The sequence below is a fragment of the Onychostoma macrolepis genome, chromosome 13, assembly GCF_012432095.1.
Source record: "Onychostoma macrolepis isolate SWU-2019 chromosome 13, ASM1243209v1, whole genome shotgun sequence".
Classification (NCBI taxonomy): domain Eukaryota; kingdom Metazoa; phylum Chordata; class Actinopteri; order Cypriniformes; family Cyprinidae; genus Onychostoma; species Onychostoma macrolepis.
This window is the reverse complement of record NC_081167.1, coordinates 1,559,496-1,578,142: the sequence shown is the minus strand read 5'-3', so window position 1 is coordinate 1,578,142 and position 18,647 is coordinate 1,559,496. Positions and strand designations below refer to the sequence as shown.

The 18,647-nt window shown below is 39.7% G+C and overlaps 1 protein-coding gene across 1 annotated transcript; it reads right to left on the bottom strand.

The window, feature by feature from the left end:
• Positions 1-626: 626 nt before the first annotated feature.
• On the bottom strand, positions 627-18,586 carry LOC131552040 (E3 ubiquitin-protein ligase TRIM35-like). Its single transcript, XM_058795430.1, has 6 exons — positions 18,091-18,586; positions 17,311-17,406; positions 3,837-4,067; positions 3,733-3,755; positions 3,532-3,650; positions 627-2,248 (listed from the first exon to the last, which is right to left on the bottom strand). Exons 1-6 carry the CDS (start codon positions 18,487-18,489, stop codon positions 1,755-1,757), a joined length of 1,362 nt encoding a protein of 453 aa, XP_058651413.1. The 5' UTR covers positions 18,490-18,586; the 3' UTR covers positions 627-1,754.
• Between the last annotated feature and the right edge of the window lie 61 nt (positions 18,587-18,647).

The window sequence follows — 18,647 nt, the reverse complement described above, 5'->3', positions numbered from 1 at the left end:
TTTGAGGAGGAACAGGTTTTCAAGTCAAAGCGGACCCGGGCGGACCTCTGGTTTCAGAAACTTGGTAGCTCGGAGCCCCACACAGAATATAATTATACAAAGTGCTTAAAATTATGGTTGTGGTCAACATGAATGGCTTGAGGTAGAGGTGTGTCTTCAAGCTTTTACTTGAAGGTAGCATTGGTTGCAGTAGATCGAATGGAAGTGAAGGAAGATTGCGGAAGGCAACTTTGTACTTCTCTGTGATGGAACCACTAGGCAGCTCTCATTAACCGGATCTGTATGATGTGCAGGAAGGTGTTGTAGATCTGTTGAAGTGGAGAGCTTACTCCAGTATCGATTTATGCAGTTGAGTGCCATTCTCGGAAGAAAGAGGACAGCAGCACGTCTAGTTTCTAAATGACCTGTTGACCTGTACTGCAAAAAATGCTTTTCTTACTTAGATTTTTTGTCTTATTTCCAGCTAAAATATATATATATATATATATATATATATATATATATATATATATATATATATATTTAAAATCTTAAATCAAGATGGATTTTCTAGAAAAGTAAAAATTATTGTCTTGTTTTCAGAAAAAACAAACAAATAAACAAGTCAAAATTAAGTGAGTTTTTGCTTGAAACAAGCTAAATAATCTGCCAATGGGGTAAGCAAAATAATCTTGTTTTCTGTTTGATATTTTGGCTGGAAGCAAGACAAAAAATCTAAGTAAGAAGAGCATTTTTTTGCAGTGTGGAAGACAAAAAAAGGACCAAATGAATATTGGTATGACATATAATCAATAAAATATAACAGCATGATCTTCAACCCTCAATACCCACGACTGAGGTTCCCTTGAGCAAGGCACCAACCCCCCAGTTGCTAACCTAACCCACCCCCGGGCTCCACAGCAAAAATGGCGGCCCACTGCCGGGTGTGTTCACTACTCAAGGTCATGGTCATGTTTCCTGTTTGGTATGTGTTTCCCATGCCCTTATGTGATCCTTTCATGTGCTTCCTTTGTTTCATGTGTTTTTTTCATTGGTTGATTTTGTCATGTTACTCTGTTCTGTTCTGTTTGGTGATTGGTTTACTGTCTTGATTGTGTACCTGGTTAATCATTGGTCTTTTTATCTAAATGGCCCTCTTGTTCCCATTGCTTCCTGTCTTGCTTTGTTCTGTGTAACTGCTGTTGATGAGTTGTTCCCTTGTCCATGCTCATTTCTAGTCAAGTCAATCTTTAATTTGTATTTATTTTTATTCTTTAATATTTAATAAAATATTTTCTCTAATAAAAGTGCACATGGGTTCTGCTGATGTAGATACTATTTTTTTATAGCAAATAATCAGCTGCAGTGATGAATGTTTTAATATCACAGATTTAAAGAAATTAAATGTGAGTCCCGTGACAAGGTAAAAAAAAAAAAAAAAAATACAGCATGAGGAGAGAAAAACCTTGAGAAGAAGCAGACTCGGCAAGGAAGCACATCCACCTCAAGTATCAAATGAATGTCCAAAAGTAATATTTCAATGAACATGCAGTGGTCATCTGGCTGATAGAAGTGGCAAGTTGCAGCTGCTAGTTGAACATGAAGCTGGACATATACATATACAGACATGTACAGTTATTATATTGCAGGGCAAGATTATTACAGTTCTTCATTTTTACTTCATTTCTTATTTCTGACTGTAACAATTGACCCCATTGAGTTTTTGACTGCACTTCCAGTGAACACAGGAAGATACAGACTTACAGGTGTAACATTTACAAACCACTGAATGGTAAGATCCTCAGAGGAAAAAATCCATAACAACAGAAGAATGGAAAGACAGCGTCAGTGAAAGTGGTTGTGAATGTATGTAGATGTGTGTTAGTTACAGGATCAGAGAATGACACAGTTCCTCTGTCATAGTCCAGATCAACTCTAACATGCTCAAGCCTACTCTCTACAGGAAAACCAGCTGCTTCAAAGAGCCCGTACTGCACACTCCAGACACCAGTCCTAAAGAAAACAAATCCCTTTCTTTGGTTTGATGCAGTAGTTATTCCAAGACACCAGTATGGACACTCATTAACCTCCACATCCCAGCAGTGTGTTCCTGAGTTAAAACCTTCTGAACCCAGAACACATGGATAGATGTCAAATCTCTCAGGATTATCAGGAAGCGGTTGACAGTTCCAGCTGCCTCTCACACTGGTCAGATCAGCAGACAGGATGTGCCAAGGATGAGCAGTGTTTGGATCCAGAATCACAGGAGCTGATGAAAGAAAACAATCAGCAAGACACTGACCTTAATATATTGATCAATAATAAACTGTACACACATTATTTTAAATGATTGTATCACTAAAGATTTGTGTGTATAAATACATGTAAACTTGATAGTGAGGACCTCAAATGTGTTTATCTTGAAAGTCATGACCAGTGTTCATATGATTCCTGCTTTGCATCATGCTGTCATTGTGGCAAAACTAAAATTTTGAGAACAGAATATAAAGTATATCCAAATGAAATGCTTTTAACTGATATTAAATGTTTTATTGTCTGTGTTGTTTTATTTTTAGAAAAAAAGAAAAAAGAAAAGATAACTGTTGTCATATTTAATAAAATGTATTAAAATGCATTTATAATAACTCTTATCATTCCAAAAACAATGGTTATGTCTATTTTGTTAATTCTTTTAAACGCTTCTGCACCAGTTCTATTGTGCGTATTACTGTGCTCATAATGGAACTTAATTGACTACTTGATTAATACTGTACAGTGTACACGGTATACTGCTTATTGTATTTACTATTTGGATGCAGTATTGCACACAATTTCAGAACTCATCATTATAGAGTACATTGGTTCTCATTATCAATACTTAAGCTTAACTTAAGCATTGGGATGTGTTCATTTATAAATTCATTTTGGGTATATTGCCATCATATCTTTGCTCTCTTCTCTTTATATCCTTTCACAGTAATACTTGCATACTCTTTGGTTTCATACTCAACTAAATTAGGGAAACAAGCGTTTCAGTGTGCCGCACTTGCTGCTAAAGGAAGATTCAAATTTCAAATGTTTCCAAGTATGTATTCATATGGTGCTGTTGTTGTGTTATTGTAACATTTTGAAAACTACTGTGGCTGCTCATCTTGGACTGGACGCTTATGAAAAGGAAAAAAAAAAAAAAAAAAAGTTTCCATCTCAGAAAGTTTATTTCCTGGAAAATAAAGGACATATTATTCCATCTAAATGTATAAATTTGGTAGATGATGTTATTAAAAGCAACATATATTACATTGAATTATACATTTTATCAGTTCATGCATTCCCTGGGACTTGAACCCATGACCCTGGTCCTGCTACCGCTATGCTCTACTGTTTGAGATACAGGAATGACAGGAATGCTTGAGAAAAACTGTAAACTCTGTTATACACTACTTATTTTGGCAGGTGTAGTGGGTCATCTGATTATTCTGCTAAAATCTGTAAATATTCCTCCATCCGTTATTTTTATTGTAAGTTTAACAGCAAGATTTTCTGCAGACTCACTGTTTTGAACAATGTCCTGCATCTTCTTCCAGACTCTGAAGGGCAGGTTGCCCAAGTATCGTGGCACATGAATCAAAGCTCCAGAAGGCATCTGTGGATCCGGCTGTGAGATCTGGACTCTGGAAGAACACTCAAGAGTCAGAACTGCAGTGGCTTTGGCTTCAGAAGCAGAGAGACCAGAGACACCAGCAGATCACTCACCTTTCCATTGAGACTGGAAACTCCTGCAGAACAAACACACCATTGATCATTAAGAACTCGATCAATCATACATCAATCAATCAATCAATGATCTGAAATCAGACCTTTAGAAAGCAGACATCGCTGGCTTTCATCATCTCCTCTGTGTCTTTGATTGTGTGTGAAAGAGCTGAGATGTGTCTGTTCATCTCCTCCAGCTTCTCCTTCATCATCTGCTGCTTCTGCTCCTCTTCCTCTCTCAGTGCAGTGATTGTAGCTTCTTCTTCATCTCTGAGAAACTGATGAAGCTTCTCAAACTGCTGTTTAATCTGAAGCTCTGTGTGCTCAGCTTGAGACTGAAATAAAATCACATTCACTCCAGTTATCTTTGAATGGAGAATGTTTTTTTTTTAATCTAATCTAAAGCCTTAAATGTGTTGCAATTAAATGCTTAAATTATTTCTGTGCATCCTTTAAATTAAGAAATGTATGAATTGACCTTACAAAGTTTATTGTTGATGACTTTACTAACATTATAAAATGTCCTGGAAAGTCACAATGTTAAATACATGTTAATGATTTTACTTGAATGATTTGAACCATTTGCATAGTTAGAGATGTGGATCTTTATAACAAAACATTAGAGAAACTTCATTCAAAACAATCACCAATGACTTTATAAGCTCTGCCATATGCAGTTATATAAGCTCTCTGCTCACAGGTACTGTTTAAACATAGAAGTAATCATGGGTGTAGAATACTCGGGGGGAGTGGGGGACATGATTCAATGATTCAATGATGCCAAGGCTGCAATGTGATTGGTTATTAAGGGACACGTGATCCGAGTTAGCCGTTACGCTTTCTCCAATAGTATGTAATACAGACCCTCTCATCTCCCTATAGTAAGACAATCTCTGGCAGGGGCTATTTGGGGCTATTTAGCGATGGACTCTATTTACACTTGTTAAAATATCTGGATTTTCTGATATTTATTCTACTTATTGCTTGCAAATAGTGGCAATTATCTGCACCTCAGTATTGTAGTACATTATAAAACAGTACGCAATCATAACGTATTGAGTGTAAATTGTAATTTTAATTCAAATTATTAAATCGATCCCACCTTATTGGGACAATAAAGCCCTCCCTACACCAACCCTAACCCTACCCAATACATTATTTTCAACTTTTTGATTATTTCCTCCATTTTTATTGAATTTCCGATGTGATAGGAGATTTGAAAAGGGAGAAAAAAAAGTTTGGCAAAAGGCGAGTTTGAACCCTGGTCTATCACATTAAAAAGCACACGCTTTACCATCTATTGCCACTGGATGTTTGACAAGCATCTTTTGTAGTGTTGACCACCCCAATCACATGTTAGTGGGCAGAGTTATTGTAAATAGCTTCTGCCAACAAGGCGGGCTATTTGCATTTAGTGTACATAGACACTCTGAGTAAGTGCAGGAAATCCCTAATATGGACAAAGGCGTCCCGCTATCGCTGCAGTTAAAAAAAAAAAAGGTAATTTCAAGTGATTTCCAGGTGAGGTAATAAATAAATAAAGTATATGATTAATGCAGTGCTAACTGACATAACATTTATTACAGTACATATACTATTCTGCCTTATGTGTTTGTATAAACCAATCATTAATTACCAATTGTAATGAGGAAAATATAGGAAAACAAATATTTTAGAATACAAACTGTAAGATTTACAGAACCCCAAACACTTTGATCTTCTGAGACGGACACTACACACAAAGTGTATTAACATACAGACATCTGTTTCACATCTCTCTGAGAGAAAATGCAGGAATTCCCTCTCTCACATATGCATGAGTTCCTGCTTATCCCCTTCCTTCCCTTCACTCAGATCTCTCAGAATGGTCAGTAGTATAATATTGTACATGAACACAAGTGATATTCATAGTCATGTTTGGTATAATTTGAATTGTCTCTTTGTGACTGGTCTCAATTTTACAAGTAGATTAAAAGGTAATACAGATCCTAGGAGTTTAGAGATATTTTACTCACTATAGAGGGTGTGCCATTTCCCAGTGTCTTTCATGCAAATTACCTTCTGTCCCGCAAACTCTACTTGATCAATGCAAATTTCAACTGACCTATTAAGCCCCGCCCCCCTTAGTTACTGTTGCTCACTCGGACAAACAAACGGAGTTGCTACCCACACAGCAACATAGTTTTGGCCCAGATCCAGCCCACATCTGGCCCGTGTGAAATCCATGTGGGCCAGATGTGGGCTGGATCTGGGCCGACACTGCTTGCTGTCTGGGTACTGTCTTACAATAACAGCTGTCAATGTGAAAACCTTGTTAACCTAAGCTGTTTTTGATAAACTTTGGACGCAAGTGGGACTTAAATATGCCATGGAGGAATATATAAAAGATTTTAAAATAAATTTGTAAAAATACAGATCACAATGTGAAACGGGAGAAGCCTCAGGTTATGGTCATTATGATCGCAATGACAACATCCAGGATCAACACTGTTTAGAGTAAGATTCAATTAATTTACATTTAACCAGATTAATATGGAGAGGCACTGAAATGCAGACCTTCCTTTATGTGTTTTTGACCTACACTGTACATGACGTGAGAACAGTTTGCTATTTATGTTTGAACGTTAGTCACTCACACACACTAGTGAAATCCACTCAAATATATATATATATATACTGTATATATATATATAAAAAAGAAAACTGCACAATTTGAAAACGAGACTCCCACACGAAGAAATAAATAGCCTGCCACTCTGGATCTCCCAGCTCCTGAAAATAAAAAGAAAAGAACAATTCAAGCTGGTATAACACTACAACAACAGAATTAACAAAAAGAAAGCATTCACAAATCAATTTGACAATTTCTGTTCTTCAAAGAAAACAAAAAGAAAAAAATGAAAACCCAACCGTTAAACCTGGAACACTAGCGCCGCTAGTCGAGCACCACAATGAAGTTAAACTACGACAATGGTACCAGTTTGGACACCAGGAGTAGAGGTATCTTATTCCACCAGGAATCAGAAACAAACCAACAAAAAAAGAAAACTTAAACAGCAAGCAATAATTGTGAGTTTGAAACCGCAACGGATGGGGCACGGCAGCACCCCCACAAGTGCACTGGCAAGCAAGCAAGCTGCAATACAAAACCGAAGCAAAACAGCAGCGTCGAAACGTCTGACCATGCAGCGGCAGAGCGGAATAAGTCACGCTAATGCACTGATTTACATCAGCATGCGGAAAGCACGTCACCCATCTGGCCGAACAACACTTCAATGCTAATCACGCACAGGAAGACAGCAGTCGCACATGCACGCAGCAATGTAAACATTGTAAACATGCACGCAGCAATGTAAACAGCGGGGATTCAATACGCTGGATTTTCACACCGGCAAAACAACACAGCCAGGGAGAGCATTGAACAGACACCAGCCTCCAACACCAGGCAGCCAGACAACGAACCAGTAGTAGCAGAAACAGTGACCCAACATCCCGTGTCCTTAGCAACTCCTTTATATACGGCCACTTAATAAGGCTCGATCATAATGGGCGTAAGCATCGGGAACCAAGAGCCTATCACCACAATAGCATAAACACCATCAAACCGATGCAAGCTTTGGATCTTCCAATGTTTCTCTACGGCACTGAAACCTAAAGATGTTAAGAGTTCCGGTTCCCATGCAACTGATACTCCACTGCCATTGGCTCATCTGCATTTGATGGGAGGGGCTTACCGATAGGTCAGTTGTTAGTTCCTGTCTCCATTTCGGGGGATGTATGTCTTGGTCTGGGTACTTAAGGAAATGTTGCAAGAGGATCAGGGCCCTTCTGTAAGCCAGATGGAGCCCAGACTGCTGAGTGAGTCCATTCACTCCATACTATGTAGTTTTCGTAAGTATGCATCCTTTATTCTTAGATTTTATCTTTGATCTCAGACAGCACAGACTGGGACTTAAATGCATGGGGAAATGAGGACAATAAATACGACACACCTGAACCAAATGAACACAATCAAACCAGGGAGAAACTGGGTCACGGGGAGCACATGGGGAGAAAAACACACACAAACAGTCCAAAGGCATGATATATCGCACCCCTCCTGGAATGCGCGTCCTCGCACCGCAGGGACAACATAGGGATGGATGAAAAGTCCTCTCTGGGCCACCCTCAGGAACAGAAGCCCTCTCTGGACTGAACTTGGGAATGGAAGCCTCCTCTGGGCTGAGCTTGGGAAAATAATCTCTTTCTGGGCTGGACAGGAGTGACAGAGGGCTCCGATGAAGGAGGGAGGAGAGGGGGCAGGTCAGCATATACATCCAAAACCTCTCCTTCTATGTCCAGCAGTCCCAGATCCACATTAAGCTCATCCTCAGCCATGGTGCAAGGGGCGGAGCTCCTCTCTGTGCTCTCACTGTCCACAGCATTCTCCCTTGTGGCAGGCATTGTAGCTGGCTCTCACACCTGGTCTAACGTCATCAGCAGCTCCGGCTCCGCTGCGATCCTCAGCTCTGTCTCTCCCTGCGGCGATAGCTCGTCGGTCGCGGCTGGCTTGGTTCTCCATCATCGGTGGGCCTAGGCTCTGGGTCGGGAGTGGAACTGGTGAGATCATCCTCGGAACAGATGGTGAACGGAGATCCGTTTCTCGCTAGTATCCACTCCACAAAAGTGGCGAAATCCACTCAAGGGCCATCTTCGGACGACGGCGCTCTGCACACGGGGTTCAGGCTGCCGTCATAGAGCACGTCGTCTGGTATGGCCCACGAGCGATCTTACAGCTCCAGCAGGAAGAGGAGGAATTCAGGACGGGATAAGGGGTCGAAGGGATCCATGGGAAAACAGGGAAAAAGCACTGTACAAAACCCGAAAACAAAGCGGAGGGAACACACAAATAAACTTCTTTTCTGGTCAGGTCTTCTGTCACACATTGTGTTGGAGGGAAAGACAGAGACGTGGATCAGAGAAACAGTCTTTAATAAATCCAAAACAAGGGGTAATTCACACTAGGAACAGCTTAGACACACGTACATCATGATTGAGACCCAACAATGACAGACAGCACAGACTGGGACTTAAATGCATGGGGAAATGAGGACAATAAACATGACACACCTGAACCAAATGAACACAATCAAACCAGGGAGAAACTGGGTCACGGGGAGCACATGGGGAGAAAAACACACACAAACAGTCCAAAGGCATGATATATCGCACCCCTCCTGGAATGCGCGTCCTCGCACCGCAGGGACAACATAGGGATGGATGAAAAGTCCTCTCTGGGCCACCCTCAGGAACAGAAGCCCTCTCTGGACTGAACTTGGGAATGGAAGCCTCCTCTGGGCTGAGCTTGGGAAAATAATCTCTTTCTGGGCTGGACAGGAGTGACAGAGGGCTCCGATGAAGGAGGGAGGAGGGGCAGGTCAGCATATACATCCAAAACCTCTCCTTCTATGTCCAGCAGTCCCAGATCCACATTAAGCTCATCCTCAGCCATGGTGCAAGGGGCGGAGCTCCTCTCTGTGCTCTCACTGTCCACAGCATTCTCCCTTGTGGCAGGCATTGTAGCTGGCTCTCACACCTGGTCTAACGTCATCAGCAGCTCCGGCTCCGCTGCGATCCTCAGCTCTGTCTCTCCCTGCGGCGATAGCTCGTCGGTCGCGGCTGGCTTGGTTCTCCATCATCGGTGGGCCTAGGCTCTGGGTCGGGAGTGGAACTGGTGAGATCATCCTCGGAACAGATGGTGAACGGAGATCCGTTTCTCGCTAGTATCCACTCCACAAAAGTGGCGAAATCCACTCAAGGGCCATCTTCGGACGACGGCGCTCTGCACACGGGGTTCAGGCTGCCGTCATAGAGCACGTCGTCTGGTATGGCCCACGAGCGATCTTACAGCTCCAGCAGGAAGAGGAGGAATTCAGGACGGGATAAGGGGTCGAAGGGATCCATGGGAAAACAGGGGAAAAAAGCACTGTACAAAAACCCGAAAACAAACGGAGGGGAACACACAAATAAACTTCTTTTCTGGTCAGGTCTTCTGTCACACATTGTGTTGGAGGGAAAGACAGAGACGTGGATCAGAGAAACAGTCTTTAATAAATCCAAAACAAGGGGTAATTCACACTAGGAACAGCTTAGACACACGTACATCATGATTGAGACCCAACAATGACAGACAGCACAGACTGGGACTTAAATGCATGGGGAAATGAGGACAATAAACATGACACACCTGAACCAAATGAACACAATCAAACCAGGGAGAAACTGGGTCACGGGGAGTACATGGAGAGAAAAACACACATAAATTCGAGGTCATAATAAAATGGAGTCAGATTAGAATTTTACTTAAATTAAATAACTTGAAAAGACTGAAAAGACCGAACATGCAGTAAGCCTCAGCCACCATTGGATACCTTCCTTGGACCAATTGTGTGAACTCTACAAAACTATTGGTTATTGTCTAACAGTGCATTTGATTTCTTAGCCAATTAAAAGAGATAAGAAAAATTAAACCCATCAATTAGACAAAAGAAAAAAAAAAAGTTTTTTATTTATTTAGTTTTACATTTCTGTCCCACTCACTTCTGAAATGATGGCTACGCCCCTGGAAGTAATGATAGAAGTAGGCCACTGTAGGTTGCTTATTTGATATTCAAAATAACTGAAGGCTCATTTAAATGTGGCCACAAGGGATACAATGAATGGATCATTTGTGGCTCAGACTATGTAGGCTATCAACTTTTATTTCAACATGGACATCCAAAGCAGCTTTCTTTGAATGTGCGAGACTTCTGGGCCCGTATTCACAAAAAATTTTTAGGCTAAAAGTAGCTCATAACTTGCCGATTTAAGAGAAAATCTTAAAAATAATGGGCATGTCAATCCTAAATTTAGGACTCTCTAAGAATATTTTACAAATTGTTTTAGCGCTAAAACTAGCTCCTAAATCTGTGAAACGTTAGGAGTAGTGAAGATGACTCTTAAGTCACTAAAACCAAATTACAAACTATCCTCCCTGCTGAAAAAAAAAAAAAAAAAAAACACAATACAAACCATCACAGAAATTCTAATGGTTTCCATTACAAATACCATCACAAACATTACAAACCATCAACTTTTAACCATTAAAACCATTAAAAAATAGTTTCCTGTAGTGTGTTTTGGGACATATTCCAATAGGATTTAGTGGTTTTAACAAGCCAACAGTAGAAGGCCACCAATTACCAGAAGAGACCAACAGGCACAATTACAGTTACCATTAAAACCGATACTATCCCTGTTATAACAAATAAAACCATTACAATTTCTGTGATGGTTTCTAGTGTTTTTTTGTTTGTTTTTTCAGCATGGCTGTTGCCAGTAATCTGCTTCGGAACATAAACATTTTAGAAACATGCTGCATTTATTTGCATGTTTCCCACACATTTTCTGTTTTTTGTTTTTTTGGATTTGAAGGCTCTCCCAACTCCAAATTTTCCTTTGATAATATCCTTGTTTTCTTTAACAAGTTGGGCAAGAAGTAACAGCTGTCCTTGCGTCCAGTTTGGTTTTCTTTTACGTTTGTATGTCTTACAATCAGCCATGATTATTCTACTCTGTTAATTAAAAGGCTGTTTTGCTGAACATATACTTGTTTATTTAGTGACATTTGAATGAGGTAATATAATAATCGGGTTCTACAATATTTCTATGAATAAATCTCTGACAGAGACTATCAGCCAATCACTGTGTGCATAGTTAGTAAGCATGCTGACATCATCCAAAGTAACAGCCTCGCCCTTACTCTTAGCTTAAAGGGTTAGTTCAGACAAAAATTACAATTCTGTCATTACTCACCCTCATGTCGTTCCAAACCCGTAAGACCTCCGTTCATCTTCGGAACAGAAATTAAGATACTTTTGATGCATCCCATGAGCTCTCTGACCCTCCCATAGACAGCAAGTGTCCTTACACGATCACGGTAAACAGCATATGCTGTTCTGTGTCAGCTGCGTCACTCGGATACGTTGTTTTCGTTCAGATCAAAGTGCAAACAACGTAGAAAACATATCAGAATCAGAATCAGAAAGAGCTTTATTGCCAAGTATGCTTGCGCATACAAGGAATTTGTTTTAGTGACATAAGCTTCCAGTACACGAAGACAAGAACACACAGACAATAAAAATAAGATGAGAATTAAAAATACTCATATGCAAATATAAATAGAAAAAAATTGAAAAGTAAATAAATTGTATGTACAGTTGTGCTATAGATGATAGAATGGAATAGAATAGAATGAGATGCAGGGATGTGCTAGGATGGAGGTGGTAACAAATAAATATAAGTTTATTGCACATTTTTATTGCATAATGTGAGGAACATTTAACTGTTCATAAGGTAGATTGCCTGGGGGAAGAAACTGTTCTTGTGTCTGGCTGTCCTGGTATTTGGGGCTCTGTAGCACCAGCCAGATGACAAAAGTTCAAAAAGGGGGTGACTTGGATGTGAGGGATCCAGAGTGATTTTCTGAGCCCTTTTCCTCACTCTGGATGTATGCAGTTATTGGAGGGAGGGCAGGGGAGCACCGATAATCCTTTCAGCAGTCCGAACCATTCTCTGTAGTCTTCTGATGTCTGACAATGGAGTTGATGTGAGTGTCCCATTTCAGGTCCTGAGAGATGATGGATCCCAGGAACTTGAATGGCTCCATTGCAGCCACAGTGCTGTTCATGATGGTGAGTGGAGAGAGCAGGGGGTTTCTCCTGAAGTCCATGATCATCTCCACTGTTTTGAGCGTGTTCAGCTCCAGGTTATTAAGACTGCAGCAGACAGCCAGCTGCTCAACCCCCGTCTGTAAGCAGTGGCACAACTGACACAGAACAGCATACGCCATTGGTCTCAAACTCAGTTCCTGGAGGGCCACAGCTCTGCACAGTTTAGCTCCAACCCTAATCAAACACACCTGGTCCAGCTAATCAAGCTCTTCAGGATTAGTAGAAACTTCCAAGCAGGTGTGAGTTGGAGCTGGTTGGAGCTAAACTCTGCAGAGCTGTGGCCCTCCAGGAATTGAGTTTGAGACCACTGGCATACGCTGTTTATGTTCAGTGGATACACTCCAAAATGGCATCAGGGTGACGCGGAGGAGACAAATTGTTGAATAAAGTCTTTTTCAGAACGACTGATGTCACATGGATTATTTTAACAATGTCCTTGATACGTTTCTGGACCTTGATCGTGTAAGGATCCTTGCCTTCTATGGGAGGTGTCAGAGAGCTCACGAGATGCATCAAAAATACTAGAGATGTTCGAATACCCTTTTTCCCTTCCCGATACCGATTCCGATACCTAGGCTCAGGGTATCGGCCGATACCGAGTACTGATCCGATACCTGGGTGTGTATCTGGTTATACAGTTGTATGTACTACTAGCCCTGTATGAATTGATACAATTATTTTAGGGTGTGCTTCACCATATATAGATAGACAGATAGATAGATAGTCTGGCGAGTAATTTTAACTGAATTTAGGACCAGTGGTGGTGCTTTTTTGGTCATTCAGTGTTTCTGTAAAAATGGGGAAAAAATATCAATAATACTGATAAGATAATAATCATACTATGAATTCAACTAAGAACAATATAAAACGCACTAAGGATTAACGAGCTGCTGGATTCATGAATATTAATCACGTTGTCTGCATTGGCTCGAACGGATTTGATGAAATCAAAACAGGGACGATAATAGGTGAGCGCTAGCCAATGAGATTGTCGTTTGCACATTAGTTCCGCCTACTACCGGAGAACCCGGCAGTTAAGCTGAAGAATTCCAAAGGAACTCCGTTATTTTGACAGAAAAATACAACAAAGAATAACGTTTACATACCATGCAGAATTGACGCGCTACATGTAAGACTCCCTCGCTCCCTCTCCCTCTCTCTCTCTGCATGAGGAAAAAAGCAAAGTGACGGCAAGTCGTGCGCGTCACACTAGAGCTTACAGTACGTCAAATACAGCTGCGTAATTTTGTAATCTTTCTTCACTGCTCTAAATAGTGGTTGCTTGTGTGGCAACACAGCACAACTTCCTGTGTTTGCATTCTGAGCAGCGAAGAAGAATTGATTTCCGATTTGCAGCGTTAAGCAAAGCTAGCGCGCATAACTATAGGTCTTGTTTAAAAATGGTATCGGATCGGTACATGGGTTCAAGTACTCGCCGATACCGATGCCAGAATTTTTTGTGGTATCGGTGGAATTTCCGATACTAGTATCGCAATCGGAACAACCCTAAAAAATACCTTATGTTGTGTTCCGAAGATGAAAGGAGGTCTTACAGGTTTGGAACAACATGAGGTTGAGTAATTAATGACAGAATTTTAATGTTTGGGTGAACTATCCCTTTAAGACTTCTCTCTATTCCTTAGTAAAAGTTTGTCTCAGCAGCTTTGTGAATAGGTTTTAAGAGAAAACTCTTAGCTAAAAACGTTTTACTGCTATTTAGGAGAACACTCAGGGGTAAGATACAATGTTTTGTGAATACGGGCTCTGATTTATTAGCCACCGTAGGGAAATAACAGGAAGAATAACAAAGTGCAGTAAAGACAAAAGACGCAGCAAAACAAGATGACACCAGAAGCCAAATACATTAAATTTACAAATAGCCATGCCCACTCTTATGATAAGATCCTTTGTGCACCCGTGATGACAGGATTTTTTTTTTTGCATCAAACTGGTTTTCGCTGTAGTTCTTGTACAAGATTTAAATTTGAAAGAATTTTGCAATTTTTAAATTAATAAAAAGTGGTTAAATGTTGTAATAACACAGTAAAACCTGTTAACATAAAAAATTTGCACATTCTCTCAATAGAGACGTTACTCATTAATAAATAACTCAAGTCAAAATTATTTTGTAAATCCCATTTTTTCATCTTTGACCGAGAGGAATGCAGGTGCTCAAACATGCAGCTGCTCAAAATTTCAATATTTTTTAAAAATATGTCATGAATATTTTAAATCTTGTACATGTGCAAATCTGCAAAAAATAAAAAATACAAAAATAGGACTTTCTATTTGCTTTTAAACTGTACACACTTTTCACTAAGCTGTTTTTCTTATTTTTCAAGTTCTACATTTTCTCCTTAGCTCCACGTCGCAGTAAGTTTGGGAGTTCATTTTAGTCCATCTCCTATCCTGAAGAGTCTGTCTTGCAGAGATTGACTAAAAATGAGCTCCTAAAACTTACTGCTATTCTGGGGTGCGTTTCCCAAAAGCATTGTTAACCAACTATGGTCGCAAGTTCCGTCGTTACCAGCATAGTCCAACGATTCGGTGTTTCCCGAAACCATAGTTCAAACGAACGTTCGCAATCAGCGTCACAAACTTACGTGGTTGGAACCGCAGCCCTCGACCTGTAGTTAGAAGCATAGTTTCTTGTTAATAAGATATATGGGCTTAAATAAATATGCTCTTGGGCACAACAAGCAAGCTAACATGCAGTACTATCTGTATCTTCCATTCTATCTAAATATAAAATGCATTTTAATTATGTATTTTTGTAAGTGCCGTTTTTGAAAAGTGCACATGTGCATAAATGCCTAAGGGAACCCCGGAGTGTGACATAAGAGGGAACTCGCGATGAATCAAACATCAAATAAAGCAAAATGACAGGGAACAAAAAATAGTAAATTAGTCAGTAGGTGCCATGTTCAATACAGCAGCATCTTAGAGATCTCTAATCAGTTAAATAACAGAAGTTATTCCTCCAACACATGCGTGTGACGTCATTAACAATGGTCCTATGTTGCTGAACTAATGTGGTTCAAACGACGGAGATGCGACCGTGTTCGGGAAACAGTCGTGACTAGCTAGTTCGTTTCCAAAACAATGCATCATACTATGGTGGTTAATTAGCAAGTTACGTCGTTGTTCGGGAAACGCACCCCAGGAAGATAAATTCTTCAAACAGTGGTACAAGAGGATGTGGTGCCGGTCCTTCAAGAGTCACTCTCAACTTATCCGTCTATAAAGCCTACAAAAATTAGTCTTCATGTATTTCACAACACTTCAGCATGTTATTCTTATTAAGTGAGGGTCATGTTTTAGGATGTTTTACCCAAGCAAAGTCTCTGAAAACTTGACACATTGTAATTCTAGAGACTCCAGGAAGGTTGCAGTTCTGGAAAATGGTGGCGCTGGAGAATAAAGGTTTGATGGTTTACACCTAATTCTTCACATTAATTCTTAATTATTTTGCAATTATCGTTTGTCTTTTCTTCTCCACCTGTTTTTGTCTGCCCCTGCTGACCCAATGAGCATTTCGCTGACCAATGGTCATGTCTTAACTTTACAATTTCTGCATTGCATTAGTTTTGAATATTTCTCATTGGGGATTTAATAATTTTTGACTTTTCAGTTAAATCTCTTTTTTCGCTCATTTTTATCAGTAAAAGAAAACGTGCCTAATAATTCTGCACACATGAATATAAGGAGATTTTCACTTCCAGCCTTCATGGACAATTATACATCACTTATATATATATATATATATATATGATTAAATACAAAATTAATAGTAGTTATTAAGATCGATGTGGTTTGGAATTGGTAAAATGTGCTTGGAAAAAAATATGATCAGAATATCAACGTGCCTAATAATTATTCACGCACTGTAAAGATGTGCTCACTTCAAATGTGATTTCAATACCCCACATATTAATATCGTGAAAATTATATACAATATAGAATGTTTGCGGGAGCGGGACACACACGTTGCGGGAGCGGGCGGTAATGGTCAGAAACTCAGCGGGAGCGGCTTAAGAAAACTCTAGGCACATCAACACATGCTAAGTTTTTTTCGCACTACCCCATCTCCACCCCAATCATTAGTGCCGTTTCGTTCTGTCTTTGACAGCACATATAGGACAATTTTTGAAATAGCGCCATAAACCAAATTTAATTCAAGCACTTTCAAGGACCTATGTTTGTTTTCAAGTACTTTCCAGGCCTTGAATCCATATGTCTGAAATTCAAGTACTTTCAAGAAGCGTGGGAACCCTGATACTTATTATGTATATAAATGGACCTTAGTGAACATATTTAGACAAGTTGTGACAAGTTAAAAAAACGTTACTGCAGCTCTTTGGCCACGTTCACACAGCAGCAGATCATGGTTGTCAGTCCTGTATTTGAGTCCTTAACGCGGGTACATTCACACACAGTATAGTTATTTATGGGAGTGACAACCGGCTTCTATAACCGAACTCACACCTGAAAATGTTCATGTCTCACAACCGCATTCTCATTCTCAACTGGACTCTTGCTGTGTCGAAAAGTGATAAGGCGTCGCCATCTTGGATATTATTTTAGTCACTCTAGCTATGGTTACTGGAAAGGAATACGGGCTTGACTACCATTGAATGTTCATACAGACAGTATTCGAGATGTTACTGTAAGCTACTGTAAGTAAGTGGGTCGATTTTGTACACAGCCTTAAAAATTGATTATCATTCATCATGGCTGATAGATCGCAGCATGTGTAAATCTGAAATATTGAAATGAGATTCTGTGACACTCCGTTTGAGAACCACTAGTGTTCATCAGAACTGCTCACCTTTGTTTGTTGAAGTGTCTTTACACACTCTTCTTTACCATTCTCTCTGTGTATCAGCTTCCTTCGTAAGGACTTGAGTTCTGTCCTGAGCTCATCCTAGAATTGAACAAAGTGAAAATACAATTACATTTATATTGTATGAGAGAGACAGTGTGAACAAAAATGTGACCCTGGACCACAATCATAAGGGTCAATTTTTCGAAATGAATAAATAAGCTTTCCATTGATGTATGGTTTGTTAGGATCAGACAATATTTGGCTGAGATACAACTATTTGAAAATCTGGAATCTGAGGGTGCAAAAAAATCTAAATATTGAGAAAATCTCCTTTAAAGTTGTCCAAATGAAGCTCTTAGCAATGCATATTACTAATCAAAAATTAAGTTTTGATATATTTACGGTAGGAAATTTACAAAATATCTTCATGGAACATAATCTTTACTTTTTTATGATTTTTGGCATAAAAGAAAAATCAATAATTTTGACCCATACAATGTATTTTTGGCTATTGCTACAAATATACCCCAGCGACTTAAAACTGGTTTTGTGCTCCAGGGTCACATATTGTTTAAATACATGTTAAGGTTTCTATATTTATTGCAAGTTTATTTCTCGAGTAAGCTTGAGAAATCTATCTGAAACAGGTTTGGTGGGTTTTGTACATACTGTATTTGTGTGGTACAGTGTATGTATCTCACATGACTGAAGAGTTGAGAGCCAGTTTAGAAACAAAGATAAAACACACACACAAAGACAATCAAACCCATGAAATTGTCTTACCTTATATGATGAAACAACTTCACTAATGGGTCTGACTGTGTGATGAATGTGTTTCTGTGAAGTAAAGCACACTACACACGCAGGCTCTTTGTCCTCCAGGCAGAAGAGTTTGAGTTTCTCAGCATGTAAACTACAGACCTCCTCAGTCCCTGATAAACGTCTCTGAGTCTGATATCTTTCCTTCGGGATCGACTCGCACAAGTTTTTTAGCACAAGGTTACACGGAGGATCATCTCTTGAGGATCTTCTCCTGCAGACAGGACACTCCTGAGTTTTCTTGGTTTTCCAGAACTGTTGAAGACACTCTTTACAGACACTGTGACTACATGATAAAATAACAGGAGCCTTGAAGGTTTCATAGCAAACAGGACAATAAAGTTCTTCTACAGATGAATCCATTTTCACTGTATGAGCTCCAGCATCTAAACTTTACTTTCACTTTCTGAATGATGGTTTCAACAATAATTAGCCACAAGAATCGCAAACATCAGTGGCCTGTAGCACAAAACCGGTTTCAGTTTTTACCCAGGTAAGTTCACGTTTAGTTTGCGCAAACT

Coding starts and splice junctions, on each gene's coding strand:
- LOC131552040 (XM_058795430.1), bottom strand. CDS start 18,489: ATGGATTCATCTGTAGAAGAACTTTATTGTCCTGTTTGCTATGAAACC. Junction 4,068..17,310: donor AGACACTTCAACAAACAAAG/GTGAGCAGTTCT, acceptor ATTTTATTTCAG/TCTCAAGCTGAGCACACAGA. Junction 3,651..3,732: donor TTTCCAGTCTCAATGGAAAG/GTGAGTGATCTG, acceptor GTGTTCTTCCAG/AGTCCAGATCTCACAGCCGG.